This window comes from Syzygium oleosum, unplaced genomic scaffold (genome assembly GCF_021117445.2).
Source record: "Syzygium oleosum isolate NSW1041296 unplaced genomic scaffold, Sole_v2.1 Sole_v2.22, whole genome shotgun sequence".
Classification (NCBI taxonomy): Eukaryota; Viridiplantae; Streptophyta; class Magnoliopsida; order Myrtales; family Myrtaceae; genus Syzygium; species Syzygium oleosum.
This window is the reverse complement of record NW_026607506.1, coordinates 1649486-1664772: the sequence shown is the minus strand read 5'-3', so window position 1 is coordinate 1664772 and position 15287 is coordinate 1649486. Positions and strand designations below refer to the sequence as shown.

Below are 15287 nucleotides of genomic sequence, written 5' to 3'. Positions count from 1 at the left end.
GTGTAGAAGTGAAATTACCTTATAAGATTGACAAAAACATGATAAACTCTCGACTTATTAAATCATGGCATATCTTCAATAGATAAGCTCACGGTTCGGTACTTGTTTATATACTCATTAACTTAGTAGTCATGGATTGATAGACTTTGCATAAACCGATGTTGCGATGATATCCAAAGATTGAGAAACGGGCACTACTTTTCATCGATTTTGAATTTTGAGGATGACGACCCCATCGGGGAGAAAAGAGATACTTTGGTGGAGAGCTGCTGCTTATCCTGGACAAAATCGGGCTAGTAGAAAGTATCCATCTAATTCCTTGCCATCAATTTATTCACATGATTGAATTAACCTTAAAAATTTATTCCTACTGAAAACTAAGTGGCAGCATAAATCCCAATCTTATTGTCCGAGGGAGGATACCTATGGGTGAATAATCTGACATTTCTATAATTGAAAGGACAATATTTATCAGGCTGGTATGAAGAGAAATTTGAAAAACCTTGGTCTTCTACAAAATGGTCTTCATTGCAATGCTATAAATACTTGAGGCTGAAAAGGGGCCGAAGGTAATTATTGAGGGAATCTAGTTTTGGGATAAGATTTGATATAATCTTGAAAGGTTGGGATTTATTTTGATAACCTAGAAAGGTAGGGACAAAATTGAAAGAGGAGAAAAGGTGAGCACGAATTGTATTTGCCATTTGACCATTCGAAAAGAGTTCAACTCACCACTTGTTTTTAATAACGAAAATCGAGGGCTATGTCGTTGAAATCTGTTGCCGCACACCGCAATCCCTTTCTGGAAAGAAAGGCAGATTTTCTTATAGAGGGTTAGGTGATGCAAATCAAAGGAAGCGGAGCAGGTTAACCCAACCTTCCAAATGAAAGGTACAAAACTGCACACAAACTGATCCATATTACCACTGAAACTCAAAACGATCACATTCAATAGGGAGCCATTTTCCTGCATCATGCTCCCCCGAATCATCTTCTGTGGCTCCGTCGTTTTAGCCACACTCGCGGTGATTCTCCTGGCCCTGTTCTCGCCGGTGGCTCACCGACACCAATCGAAGAACCAATCGCCGCCGCCGCCGTGGCTTGCCCTATCTCTGTACATCCAGCAACCGAGCACTCCGAGCTCAAATAACCAGCAGCAGGTGACGGGATCAGTAGGGGGAGCATTCACATTCCACCGAACACTCACCGAGGGCCCTGAGAGCACTTCCAGAGTCATCGGCCGAGCTCAAGGCTTCATCATCCCCGTCGAACACTTTGCCCATTCGGCATTTAATGTTATTTATCTGACTTTCGACACGGCAACATATTCCGGTAGTCTTAGTGTAGAGGCAAGGCACGTCGATCATGAGGACAGACAAGAGCTTACTGTTATCGGTGGAACAGGCGATTTTGCCTTTGCCCGCGGACTGGCTGTTTTTGCTCAAGCACAAAAGCATTCATCTGACGTCGATCCAACTACTTACCACATCAAGTTGCAACTGAAGTTCCCTAACAGGTCTCAGACCATCCCAGGATGATCCACAGTTCAATTTAAAGATTGTGCTACTCATATTTTTGTAAATTTTTTGGCACCTCTTCCAATTCTCTTGCTTATAAGGATGAGAATCACCCTGTATTAATTTCTAACAGATGAAAATGAGAAAGCAGCAGCAACGATTTGGAGTTTATACATATTATTACTGTTTTATTCGCTCCGTATGGCAGTTTTAATTTGCCGATACCCCCGGCTTAAACTAAACTAATGATTAGCTAGGAACCACCAATTCAACATCCATGTCCAATAGGCCCCAATAAATACAGTTAACCATTGATTGTCTCGAGGGGTCTGTAACAATCACTGAAAACTAGTAATCAACAAATTACAGGAGGACGGAGGCATGATGACCGCCACGGCCAGCTTAAACCATTGAGAATCAAGCCAAGCTAGAACAATCTAATGAAAAGCTTACTCTAAGAATGTTGGTTATAATATCAGAACCACAAGAAAAGAGAATAGAGTGTCATTTCACTATAGAGTGCCATTTCACTTCTTGGTTGGTTCATCACTACAAGTTAGTAACAGAAGAACTACCAATATACCATGGGAAGGACCTATATTGCGACAACAAAGAAGTTATGGGTGCAACATGTAGTACAAGACGACCTTCTACAGCTTCATGATCCTGTTATAAAGTTGTACCACCACCATCAGACATGAGAGATGCAGCAGCAGCAGCTGCTGTTGGAACAACCCCTGTTGAGATGCCCGGCTTTGACAGATGCAAGAGCCTGAAAACAAATAATGACAAATATGGTCAAAAATTTAAAAGGAGCATCATATATTTAGACAAGCAAGATGAGTATTCCAAACATTTATTCTGATGCTTCCAAGCACAATCTGTTAAACAGTCTCTTCTTCTGACACACAAATCTCAAACATGCATTATATATGGCAATCAAACACAAGATGAGCCCAATCCTAACAGCTAGCAGGAGAGAGGGCTACACAGGCACATATTATGCTAATAAACGGATGGGACATTTTTAAGAATCTCACGGAGCAAGATGTTCGCAAAATGAAGTCACAGCTGCAACTACTTCAGTATAGTTCTCTGATGTTGCAGGAGCAGTTACTTCAACCAGCTGCATACCCGGTGTCACCGGCACAGCCTCATCAGTCGCATGTAGTTTCAACATCTTATTTACTGAAGACACAGTAACAGTAATCTGAACACCCCTCTGGAAGTGAAAGGCAAATCCCACTCTCAGCAGCTCGTGGTCCAATTTGTAGCCAAGAGCATAAAAGAAACGAAGCACATTCTTGCTCGCTTTGCTTTCTACCATGGGTCTCACAAGAACTGATATCTGTTCAGCACCAGCACCTCTCATTGAGCCCCCAACATGCCGAACAGTCCTAAAGGATAATCTAGTAAGTAAGATTACATCTTCTCTATACCAACCAAACAAACAAGGAGCAATATTTGGAAAAAATCACGCTTTACCAACTAGGTTCTGGTTGTTCAAGATCACACAATATTCGAAGTTCTGAGGGTACTGCACCTGCATGTAGAGATCAATATTTTAAGTTGGACTGACAGATACCCAAGCCTCTTGGTTGTAAATGTGTAAAATCACCTAGATTTGGACCACTTTTCAGGCAAAGCTCATGGATCCTCAAGCGTTCTTTTTGAACACCACAAAGACCTTGCAGAAGAATCTCAAGGGCCTCAACATGCTTCATGATATGAGGAAAGAAAAAATTGTTAAAAGTGTAGAGAAGAAACGCAAGTTATAGCGGGAGATAGCAAAGTTAGGAATTCGAAGGTAAAAAAACCATATATTGGAAAAATGATAAAGATAAAGGCAAAAATACGTGTCATAAGTCTTTCGAATTTGCTTCTTAATTCATTTCTAAAGAGATCATTTACTGCTTTGTTAGCGAAGACAGCCATCAACTAGATGATCAGAGAATGACTAGCGCAATCACAGACAGCTGTTTCCCAATTTAAAGCTGCATTGTGACAGTTAATGCAATGGAAGAAAACAATATAGAGTGAAAACTTGATGACGAATTGATGACCTCCAACTAGTTCAGAACAAAATAGCAGGGTGTTCTGATTAAAACGATGAAACTTCATTTTACCTTAGATACACGATCAAGCTTCCAATAATTCAACAGCAAAGTTAAGAGATGATATACTAGCAGAATGAATCTATAAACTTAGCACTCATACACAATCTGAAGACAAAGATCATCTCAAAAAACAGAAGCCTAAGTCGGTAGCAAAAATTAAACTCCACCTCCATCGATTTGCTGCGACAAGGAACTTAAAAAACTAAAGAGAATTGAAAGAAAGTACAAGACTTTTACGAGGATATCTACAATGAGGTGCATAAAGCCCCATTTTGAAACTTACCTGAGTCTCTATGATTCCTTGGACCACACACTCCATCAAAAAGCTTTAATTATCCGTCAGTCACTGAAACTTCAAAAAGATAAATCAACATAAGAGGAGGGAAACTCATTAAGCAACAACACCCAGCTTCTAAAATTTGCAGAAAGATAAACAAAATCACTTTTTTCTCCATTTGAGCATTCCACCTAGTTCGGATACTAAAGATACATTTATCCCAAACCATAGAAAGACACCCGATTTCAGATTTCAAGTTGTCCAAGCTCTGAGAGACCCAAGGAGCAAGTTTAACTTAAAACAAAACTAAAGCAACGCCAGCCTTCTCCAGACGCCGCTGTCATAACAACGCGAGACCAGAAAAGAGAACACCAATCCTCTGTCTGGAAGTTACCAACACGATCGAATTAGTTGAGCGGATTCAAATCGGCAGAGCGACAGGTACTAGCGAAGGGATCTCGCTGTAGGAATGATGGGTTCCCAACCCCAGAACCGGAATTGATCCTGTGAACCGGGGAACCGAATCGATCGGCTTCTGGCTAGCCCAGTACGAAGCGTCAACTGCAAGTCACTTTACTATCTGCAAATTCGGTTCTTTTGCAACACCCATTTAAAAGAAAAAGGAATGTCTGCGAACTCCATTGAAGCATTACCAGGCTAAAGAAGAAGCAAGAAAAACGCGCGAAATTGAGCACGCAAATGGACGATGACGACAGGGATTCGAGAGCTGTAAGGGTTGGATTCGCTGGAACGAAACGCTCTCCGACAGCTCCTCCCGCTCTCGCGATGTCGCTCGGAACCGGCGGCAATCTCCCGTTTCCGCTGCGAGCGACAACGACTGGAACAGCCCCTCGCCTCGTTTCCGATTCTCGGCCGAACGAGGTTTTCGCTCGCGGCTTCGTTCTTCACGAGTGTGTTAATACTTATATGTTGGGTTAAAAAACCGGTTCAACCGGGAACCGGATTGGTTGAACCGGTTCTCGAGTAGAATCGGCGGTTCCCGCTCGAAACCGGAGAACCGAATCGGTTTCAGACTATCCTTGGTTCTCAGAACCGGATCGAGAACTGGCCTTGAACCAATCGGTTTAGACCGGTTCGGTCCGATTCCCAAATTGAATCTCACCCAGTGCTCACCCGTACTTATTGCAATGACTAGAAAATGTCGACTATGTCTCTTTTTTTTGCCCATTTTCTAGGTTCAATCGGCGAATTTCTAAATCAATTTTTTTTCAATTGATTACAACGAGTCGTGAGCATATCGTGGTATTTTATTCTTAATTATGACAATAAGTTATCATATCATACTGCATATTATAGAAATGCCCTACAAAAAATATTCAGGCAACTGTATGATTATACTGGATTTGTTTTTCTTATACCCCTCTTCCGTATATTTTTCATTTTGATATCAGAACTAGACTATGCACATTACAGCCAAGATTCCTCACAAGTCATTCTCTTTTTCAATTCTCTCAACATCACTATTCATCATTAGTTGTCTCGTCCAATGGTCACGCCAGCCTCTTGGAGCATAGCATGCACAGTAGCCAAGTCATTTTTTTTTATTTTTTTTAAAACTTAATTGACTGATGATAAAGATAATTAGGTCATTTCCCTTAAGTCTACGTATATTTGATGATGGTACATATATCAACATATCACACTGTGATTGTTGACAGTTGCAACTAGGAACCAATTGTAAGAAGTCTTGAATTTTTTTATTGTTTATTTTTTTGGTGGTCGAATAAGAAGTCTTGAAATTCATTAATGTATTTCTCATTAAAAGGTTTTTAATTGACGGGCTTCTTTTTTCTTTTATATGCATATTTTCTGTTAACAAGGTTCTCCCCAAAAGATTTATTCTTTTATTTAATCAAATTCTAGGTGGATGATGACTTTAACCGATGAATCGAATTTTACCTTTTTAATATTTTTTGAAGGGCGATTTGAAAAGATCTATTTTCCAATTAGCTACAATTTGGATGTGTGCAATCGTTTGAACTCCACGATTTGATAAGGTTTACGTTGAATATGCATAAACTTCTCTCGATAACAATTTGAAAATGTCCTAAAAAAATTTTCCAATTTTGATCTCGGATTTTTTTTTATTTTTCAGAGGAAACAGAAAAGTAAAATAAAAGCATTCATAAATAGCACACAGGTAGCAGGCAGCATTGCCTAGAGTAAGATTATTTTTTTTCAAGAGTGATTAATTTACGGATTAATCTTAATTTAGCTACTCGTTTTTTCCATAAGTAGTTCGACCATTCTATGAGAAAAATGTCCGAGAGAGATTGGTGACTTTTTACACTTTCTTGAATAGCTCAAATCAGATTGGAAATGATGGAAAAGAAAGAGAAGGATATGGTCAACACAATTCACAATATCTATCGCAAAATTTTCTTCCAATGATTATCAATATTCCATAGCCAAATCAGATCCAAAATCAGCACTAGAAAAGAATATGTATACAATTTCATCATAAAAAAAGAAAGAAGTTTGAGTTTGCACATGCTTCCTCAAAGGCTTGGTCTTGGCATCAATCAGCAAGATACTGTTCTCAGTCCTTTATAGTGGAGTCTTCTCCGTTACACCATCCGCGGAAGAACTGCTCAAAGAAAGTCTCGATAGGAGGAATATGCAGGCCGAGGAAAGGAGCACGGCGCCGGCGAAACAAGCGAGATCCAAGCAGGTCAGGACGGGGATGCTCTTGAACTTCTCCAGCACCCCGACTTGAAGGATCATCATCATCGCGTGCCCGATCCTCGACTTGGCCTGCGAAACCGATTGCGTCTCCGCCCACGCTGGAAGCCTCTGATCAAGAAACATCGAGAAAAAAATCAACATGTGTTGTTCTGTGATGTCATCAACGACGAATACCATCATCATCGTCATACGTAATAGCTAATTGTAATATGCTCGCGAATAGCAGCAACACAGAGAAGATGGAAAGCTCACCGTCAGATAGTAGAGGCCGAAGAGGTTGGACCCGGATAGCCACGGCCCTCTCTCTCTTTTGGCCTGCGATCCGACGAACATCACGTGCAAACTAACCCCAAATATCAGCATTGCCGTTCCGACTAAGAACATATCTGCATCGAGCCCCGAAAGAATCAACAAAGCAGAGGTCGAGAACATAGCAGAAACGAGTGCAAACATCGATTGAGTGGTTTCATGCCAGATCCCCAGCTAGGAAGTCCGGTTTATAAAACATATGCATGGACAGATGTAACAACTGGCGAACCCATTTGCTAAAAAAATTTCACTTTCGTGAAGTTTCAGACCAACTATTACGAATTGAAGTCCTCAGATATGTTTCTCTTATATTTAAGCTAGACGTCGCCTGCATGCATTTCAACAACCATCAACGGTGTGTGTGACTCGACTAGCATCGAATGATAGAAGAGAAGATACCTAAGCCTTCGATAAGCAGCAGCACCACGTGCCCTTGATCGGACATCCGCGACATCGACTGGAAGTACTCCACGTATGACTCGATCACAATGACGCAACCCTGCAACGCGATCGGAACCGCTCGTCATATTTTTGGATGGATCCGGGATAAAGGAAGCGTGTGGAAAGGAATTGGTCGAGTCTTGCATGATGGGAATTAGGAGGCATCTGTGCATTATTTACCTCCACGAAGCACAACACCGAGCCCAGTAAAGATCCCGCAACCGCAAATAATGTGAAAAACCGGCAGTCAACTATCGCCTGCAAAAGAAATCATACCCAATTCATTAAGTGGGGCAAGAAAGGATTCCAGATCTATCTCAGCATCATTTGTTTACTTCTAACGTACATAGCAAGATACTGCATCAGCTCCTATGTTGTACGAACTAGAGGATTCAAACGAGAAGTGGGGTCTATTACCTTCTCAACGAGACACTGGACGTTTAACTTCATCGGCCTCCTCTTCACAGCTGCTCTCAGAACGACCAGCGCGGCGCTTACAGCAATACCCACAAACGAAGCCAAATCCGCGCCCACACCATTTATCCAAGGCTCGGCCGTGATCACTCTCGCAGACTCAGCAGCAACCGCCGACGCGGCAGCCTTCACGACCATCTTCGGTTTCTCGAAACCGCTCCTCTCTCCACCGGACGGTGCCACCAAGTTCAGGCACCCGACGGTCCTCCCCGCCGCGGCGAAAGACGGCGACCCGGAAGAACAGAAAGGCCTGGCCGGCGTCTGCAACAGCCTAGCCGTCGCCATTGTTTGTATCTTAGGTTTTGAGTGGTGAAGGTTGATTGCAATGCAAGGTGTATATATATATATATACACATGGGAAGGCATGGACCGTGGAAGAGGGGGAGAGAAGATTCGAGGCATATTAGTACAGTGTTGTCGCTACATGCAGAAGGCAGAAGAAGAAGAATATCGTTCCGAAGACTGCGTTTGCGTTGCTTTTTCGCTTTTTCCTTGGAGTGGTTGGTCTTGACCTTTGAACAGTAGGAAATCGAACGGAAGGAGGAAGGCAGGAGGCCCATGACTCGCGCACGTGGCTCGTGTGCTGTTTCCTCGACTAGCGCGCGTGGGGCCCCGTCCATTCTCGGCCGGACACGTGGCAGCGAGTGTCTTTCGGCGACTTTTACGCGAGAGAGAGAGAGAGCGGACGGACGGAGTTTGAGTTTTGGTTGCCGTCGAGGAATCGCGGACGCCGGCACGTGGAGCGTAAGAACGAACGACTGGACGAGCAAAAATGCCCCACGCCTTCGTCGAAGGTATTTCCTCTATTTCCAGTTGTCGCTATTTATATTTTTAAGGTTAATATCACAAAAAATTTTAAACTGGTACGCACGTGATAAATTTACCCTCTATTAGTTTCTATTAAATTTTACCATCAAATTACTGAGTTAAATGACACGTAATAGTTAAAGGATTTACTAATTTAGAAATTTTACCATCCGTTTGTACCAAAGTGGATAATAAGTTTTGCAAGAAGGTCAGAAAAATCAAGGTACGGAAATGGCGTTCTCGACACCCTGAAAAGAGCACTGAGTTTTACGTACACCTCTTCAGGAAAAGATCGTGTCAACAGGAACCTCCAGCTGATACTTTAAAAAGAGAGAGAAAATCCACTGTGAAAGAGGGAGTGAAGATGGTGCGGCTGTCAAAGCGAAAAATACAAGAAGACGTGGCTCAGAGAGTTGCACATGAGTAATCCATAATATAATATTCAAACAGCATTAACTATATGGCAGCAGCCAAGTAAATAGTCGTATTCATAGAAACGGAGAAGAAACTGAACTCCTGTCTAGGGCTCTGATACCTGATGGTATCTGGATAGTCTTAGAAGCTCAGAGAAGGTGTGACTGTCCTCATCATTTCTGAACAAGACAAATAAGTGCCTCAAGGTTCGCTGAAGAACTAAGGAATCGAATAGCATTTCGATGTCAGTACAATTAAATCACTCACAGTGGGGGCTTGCAGAAAGCTAAATGATCAAAGCAAAAACCACTGTCGAAGGAAATTCTTTGCAGAGCTCCTCCATTTCTGGAATATGGAGATTGAGGCCCTGGATAATTACAGAAATGTGAGCTCATGGCATTTCAATATAATGAGCGAGAATTTGAATGAATGATCATGACGCGATTTAGGGTCTTTCAGATATATTGGTCTTGCATATAACAAGACATAAACATCGGTTCGTGCCATAAAACCGACATCGTCAAGAATCACATCGCAGACGAAATGTCTGCATAATTGAGAAAGATGATGCCGTACTTTCATGCGCATGAACCCCACAGGTATCCCAAGCTCTCCTGCTTTAGAGAATAATGCCTTTCCAACTTCATTGGTCATCTGCCAACATCAACATGTATGTCAGAGACATCATAGAACTCTGAGAAGTTCACTCTTCTTCTACACTAAATCCTAGTAGCGTCTAATACAGGTATGAAGGATCAAGATTCACACCATGCTAGAATCTACAACATCTTGCAATAATTCTCCGTCTTAGGATGTTCATCATAAAAGGCTTTTACACTGATAGAATCATGCAAAATTGAATTTCGCTTCTATGTCACTGAAGCCATCTTAATTAATTGACGGGCTTCTTTTTTCTTTTATATACATATTTTCTGTTAACAAAGTTCTCCCCAAAGGATGTATTCTTTTATTTAATCGAATTCTAGGTGGATGATGACTTTAACCGATGAATCGAATTTTACCTTTTTAATATTTTTTGAAGGGCGATTTGAAAAGATCTATTTTCCAATTAGCTACAATTTGGATGTGTGCAATCGTTTGAACTCCACGATTTGATAAGGTTTACGTTGAATATGCACAAACTTCTCTTGATAACAATTTGAAAATGTCCTAAAAAAAATTTCCAATTTTGATCTCGGATTTTTTTTTATTTTTCAGAGGAAACAAAAAAGTAAAATAAAAGCATTCATAAATAGCACACAGGTAGCAGGCAGCATTGCCCAGACTGAGATTATTTTTTTTCAAGAGTGATTAATTTATGGATTAATCTTAATTTAGCGACTCATTTTTTCCATAAGTAGTTGACACCTATAATTAGTTAGGTTGTCGACAACTGAAGTAAATAAAATAATAGACGTCAAAGGATGACGTAGCCCGTATGAGACGGCTCACGCAAGCAAAACAGCTGGCAAGCACTGGCAGACATCGGTGGAAAATTTGAAAATTAGAGAGAATTGGCGAGCGAGCGCTAAAGTTATCAAGGGAAATTGTCATCGAGGCCATCGACAAGGAGAAGGACAGGTGTCAAGCCGGAAAGAGCTCGACAAAGGTCCATGTTTCGAAAGGACAGGTGTCAAGCTAGGAAGAGCTCGACGACGGTTCCTGCTTAAAAAAGACAGATGCCAATATAAGAAAGAACTCGATAGTTGTTATCTTCCCGGGAAGAACAGGGTTATCGTCCCGAGAAGGACAGGCATCAGAATAAGAAGAGCTCGATGACGGTTATCGTTTCGGGAAGGACAGGTGTCGGAATAAGAAGAGCTCGACGACGGTTATCGTCACGGGAAAAACATGGGAAGGCACGGACCGTGGAAGAGGGGGAGAGAAGATTCGAGGCATATTAGTACAGTGTTGTCGCTACATGCAGAAGGCAGAAGAAGTAGAATATCGTCCGAAGACTACGTTTGCGTTTTGCGTTTGCGTTGCTTTTTTGCTTTTTCCTTGGAGAGGTTGGTCTTGATGTTTGAACAGTCGGAAATCGAACGGAAGCAGGAAGGCACGAGGCCCATGACTCGCGCACGTGGCTCATTTGCTGTTTCCTCGACTAGCGCGCGTGGGGCCCCGTCCATTCTCGGCCGGACACGTGGCAGCGGGTGTCTTTCGTGGACTTTTACGCGAGAGTTTGAGTTTTGGTTGCCGTCGAGGGAATCGCGGACGCCGGCACGTGGAGCGTAAGAACGAACGATGGAACGAGCAAAAATGCCCCCACGCCTTCGTCGAATGTATTTCCTCTATTTCCGGTTGTCGCTATTTATATGTTTAAGAGTTAATATCACGAAAAATTTCAAACTGTTATGCATGCTCTCCATTAGTTTTCATTAAATTTTACCATCAAATTACTGAGTTGGATGAAATATGGCAGTTGAAGGATTTACCAGTTTAGAGATTTTACCCTCCGTTTAACTAGTTTGTGCTTTTTCGTGGTATTTATCCAATTTAACGGAAACTAACGGAGGGTAAATTAGTCACTAATATATCATATTAGGGTTTTTAGTGATCAAAATTTATCGAATTTTAGATTTTTCACGGTATTAATCCTATAATTATTAGAAATCTTTTAAAACATATAAAAGAAATCAGAGACCGTACCCAAAAAAAGTGAGTCGACAGAGGTACGAAATTTTCGTGTAGATTTCACCAAATTTTCAGTTCAACCCCTCACAGTATCACGTTTCCACCTCCACGTAGAATCGTATAAGGTGTGCATACCAATAATTTATTCAGAATATTTCCACAAAAAAAAAAAGAAAAAGGATTTCCGCTTTTGAAAATTATTCAAAGTAGAAACTGCAACAAACGGGCCCTTGCAATTCCTTCTTCTTCTTTTTTTAAACGAAAAATCTAGAAGCAAAAGTCGTAAAGGGGATCTTTCCATGAAGAAGCGGCCAAAATGCCCCTGAACGAGCGCGTAGAAATGGCTCGATTCCTCCACCGTTCAGTGAAACCCTCGTGTGCGATCTTTCCATGAAATTGCCGACTCGAGCGATGATGTGTATAGGCTGAAATCACTACGTAGTCACGGCCCACTTATTAGTCATTACCAGAAGAATCTCTCAGTACCGAGCGTGAAATTCCACCGTTAGAAAGAGGTCCCCGTTACCTTCCATGAGGTCGTAATTTCCAAGCATGTTTCGCAGGCGAGTTGCATCCTGCGATCCGAACTGGGACGGGTTTTTGGAGTTAGGGTTAGCTGTCTGGCGGGCTTGCTTCTATTGGACCTGAATTTGTACTTTGGGCATTTGTTACCTCATCTGGAGAGACTTTCAGGCTTCCAGCTCATCAACGAGATTAACTATGATGAGGTCACGAACCTATGAATGAATTGAGCAGTTACGACTCGAATCAAACATTCTACGGCGGATGTGAAGCCCTTGAGATAAGGTCTCGAGATGACAGCTTCGTTGGTCAGCCCTTTGCTTTATTCGATGGGACAAAATCCTGAAATCTGCGACCATGGGTGGTCCATTTTGTTTAGCTCTGACCACGATGATTATACCGTGTATCCTCCAAACCACTACCTTCTTCCAACGCAGGAGAGGAGCTATTAAGTAAAACTACGTCTCATCGCCCATCCATTTAGTAATCGGCACATAATTATCCAGATAATCTATATCTAATCCCGCAATCTTAAAGATGAAAGCCGAAGCTTGCGATACCGACACTTATGTCCTGTGTTTGCCTCTTTAAGGGTCCATTTATTTGACGAAAAAATCAACAATTTGAAAAAGATGTCCTCGAAAATGATTGTTAATTTTGTTCAAAGAGATTCGATCAACGAAAATATTTTCATTATCAATGAAAATGAAAACGTTTTTCCGAGCGATAGAAGCGATCATTTTCAAGATATTATTTCCAAATCATGATATCCCTGAGAAAGACTTCAAAGGGTATGATTTACTTTCGGGCCTTCAACAGATCTGCGTTGAGATAACATTTCGTTCCCCAAGCACACGGGATAAGCCATTAAGTAGCCCCACCTTACAAAAAGGGTTCACTGTCATCAAGGACAGTTGCTAGACGGTTGAACAGAGCGCCAACAAAGCAATGAACATGGACAGCAAGATGAATCCAAACGGTGAAACTCCGATTTTCTAACACCGCGAACATCCTAGTCGTGCAGAAACTGACAGCAACGGCAACGGGCGGAATGCCAACATTTCACGGTACGCTACTATCTTTGCACTCATGAGCAACGCGCTCTCTCTCAACTGAGAGAACTCCAATCCAGTCTATAATTAGAGCACGCAATCACATACACAACGAAGTGTGCATAACTGAATCACGCGCATTTTCTCAAGAAGTAGATCGAGCCTCACACCGTAATCCAACATCGACGGCTCCATGCAGCACACACCTCACACAGTGGGTGCAAACGCAACAAACTCAGAATAGGTAGTAGTCCATAGAAAGTAAGACTACTTGAGATAATAGTCGAATATATCGATAGTACCACACCAAAGAACATCAGACCACTTCATCTTCAATGAGTAGCTAAAGATGCCTTCACCTCATAATCACTAACATCAATGAATCTGGTCCTATCATATTGCTTGAAGCCAACAAAGACACACAATAGAGTACTTAAGGCCCCGTTTGGTTCAGCTTTCCAAGTCCGGAAAGCCGAAAGCTGGCATTTGGAATGCCGAAAGCCGAAAGCTGGTCCACAAAATAGAGTACTTAAGGCCCCGTTAGGTTCAGCTTTCCGAGTCCGGAAAGCCGAAAGCTGGCATTTGGAATGCCGAAAGCCCAAAGCTGGTTCGGACCAGTTTTGGGCTTTCGGCATTCCACAAATACTGACTGTTTCCAAAAAAAAAAAAAAATTCTTTAGCAAAGCGTGGCTGGCTAGGGTGGCCGACTAGGGCGGCCGGCAAGGTTGCCCGACCTAGGCGACGGCCGCCTGGGGTCGCTCGACCTAGGCTGTCGCCGCCTGGGTCGCGCGACCTCAAGCGACGGCCGCCTAGGGTCGCGCGACCGCCCAGGCGCCGTCGCCTGGGTCGCGCAACCCCGGTGGCGACGGCCTGGCGCCTGGGTCACTCGACCCAAGCCGTCGCCGCCTAGGTCGAACGACCCAGGCGACGGTGCCTGGGTGGTCGCGCGACCCTAGGCGGCCATCGCCTGAGGTCGCGCAACCCGGGCGACGACGGCCTGAGGTCATGCGACCTCAAGCCTCCTCGGGCGACGGCCGCCAACGCCAGATCTGGCTCGCCGGCGGCCGTAGCCCTTCGCCAGAGCCGACGAAGGGTACTTTAAAACAAAAAAAAAAAAAAACCTCCCAAAGCCCATTTGTAAAAAGGAATTTACCAAACACAATTGCATTTCCCTAATTGGCTTTCAAATAATGTTTTACCAAACACCATTTGCATTTCCCCAAGCGACTTTCACCTAAAGGTATTTGCATTCCCCCAAGTAGCATTTGAAAATCCGAACCAAACGGCCCTTTGTCTTTGGCTAGTCGGCAAAAAATTCGTGCTATCATTTTGGTTCAGTGAGATTTGCAAAGTTCTTGACGTCGAATCACAAAACAACAATATTTTACGGAAGAAAGCAATTAAAATCATTGCCAGGAAATCAAACAGAAAGATTATGGTCACCCCAGTTTAACTTCATGACAATCGTAAGCATCCAATAGATTTTCCAATAGGTATTAACAAAAGGTTATATGTCTAACACCTAGGTTAACTCAAAACCTGAGGCAATCTAATGAACCAAATAAACCAACAGTATGAAAGTTATTTTCTCCATCTAACATCAAGAATAATGAGATTATTTGGGAGATTCTATGCCACCAAAATGTATGACCTATCTGACTCTGTTAAAGTCGGCCAACAACGTCAAAGTTAAGAAGCATATAAACCTTTAACATCACAATCGACAGGTAACACGGGTGAAGGAACAAAGATATCACAACTCCGACAACTTTCGGAAGCGAGAAACTAAATCAATTAATGTGTTGAACTCGAAAGCATCGTGAACAGAAATTAATCCAGGAGCCAGCACACATCCATGCAACATCAAACAATGTCTCACAGATCATCACTGAGAACTTTTGTGTCACTGTGATAGGGGCAGGACACATCAAGGCAATCTCGGGCTGATAGAGATCTCACAAAAATTGGAAGAGAATGTCAAATCCAGTATCAGCAGCACCCACAAAATCACTTCACG

The 15287-nt window shown here is 42.5% G+C and overlaps 3 protein-coding genes across 6 annotated transcripts; 1 reads left to right on the top strand and 2 right to left on the bottom strand.

Annotated features, from left to right (window-relative positions):
• The first annotated feature begins 974 nt into the window (after window positions 1-974).
• On the top strand, window positions 975-1538 carry LOC115670085 (dirigent protein 11). The gene has a single exon (XM_030591281.2). It carries the CDS (start codon window positions 975-977, stop codon window positions 1536-1538), a length of 564 nt encoding a protein of 187 aa, XP_030447141.1.
• Window positions 1539-2009: 471 nt separating this feature from the next.
• Window positions 2010-4827, bottom strand: LOC115670083 (mediator of RNA polymerase II transcription subunit 18). 3 transcript variants are annotated; one of them, XM_030591279.2, is made up of 6 exons: window positions 4306-4827; window positions 3918-3986; window positions 3136-3235; window positions 3003-3060; window positions 2558-2914; window positions 2010-2289 (listed from the first exon to the last, which is right to left on the bottom strand). In XM_030591279.2, exons 2-6 carry the CDS (start codon window positions 3951-3953, stop codon window positions 2187-2189), a joined length of 654 nt encoding a protein of 217 aa, XP_030447139.1. In that variant the 5' UTR covers window positions 3954-3986; window positions 4306-4827; the 3' UTR covers window positions 2010-2186. The 3 variants fall into 3 exon arrangements, with proteins under 3 accessions (XP_030447139.1, XP_030447138.1, XP_030447140.1); XM_030591278.2 differs by having other exon boundaries at window positions 4565-4827; XM_030591280.2 differs by having other exon boundaries at window positions 3918-3980; window positions 4565-4827.
• A 1472-nt stretch (window positions 4828-6299) lies between these two features.
• On the bottom strand, window positions 6300-8170 carry LOC115670037 (uncharacterized). Of its 2 annotated transcripts, XM_030591228.2 has the most exons (5): window positions 7785-8168; window positions 7548-7625; window positions 7326-7425; window positions 6870-7003; window positions 6300-6725 (listed from the first exon to the last, which is right to left on the bottom strand). In XM_030591228.2, exons 1-5 carry the CDS (start codon window positions 8124-8126, stop codon window positions 6480-6482), a joined length of 900 nt encoding a protein of 299 aa, XP_030447088.1. In that variant the 5' UTR covers window positions 8127-8168; the 3' UTR covers window positions 6300-6479. The 2 variants fall into 2 exon arrangements, with proteins under 2 accessions (XP_030447088.1, XP_056177128.1); XM_056321153.1 differs by lacking the exon at window positions 6870-7003 and having other exon boundaries at window positions 7785-8170.
• Window positions 8171-15287: the final 7117 nt, after the last annotated feature.

Coding starts and splice junctions, on each gene's coding strand:
- LOC115670083 (XM_030591279.2), bottom strand. CDS start 3,953: ATGGAGTGTGTGGTCCAAGGAATCATAGAGACTCAG. Junction 3,236..3,917: donor AAGGAATCATAGAGACTCAG/GTAAGTTTCAAA, acceptor CATATCATGAAG/CATGTTGAGGCCCTTGAGAT. Junction 2,290..2,557: donor TTTTGCGAACATCTTGCTCC/GTGAGATTCTTA, acceptor ATTTGTTTTCAG/GCTCTTGCATCTGTCAAAGC.
- LOC115670037 (XM_030591228.2), bottom strand. CDS start 8,126: ATGGCGACGGCTAGGCTGTTGCAGACGCCGGCCAGGCCTTTCTGTTCT. Junction 7,626..7,784: donor TCCAGTGTCTCGTTGAGAAG/GTAATAGACCCC, acceptor TTTCTTTTGCAG/GCGATAGTTGACTGCCGGTT. Junction 6,726..6,869: donor TCGGCCTCTACTATCTGACG/GTGAGCTTTCCA, acceptor TTTCTTGATCAG/AGGCTTCCAGCGTGGGCGGA.
- LOC115670085 (XM_030591281.2), top strand. CDS start 975: ATGCTCCCCCGAATCATCTTCTGTGGCTCCGTCGTTTTAGCCACACTC.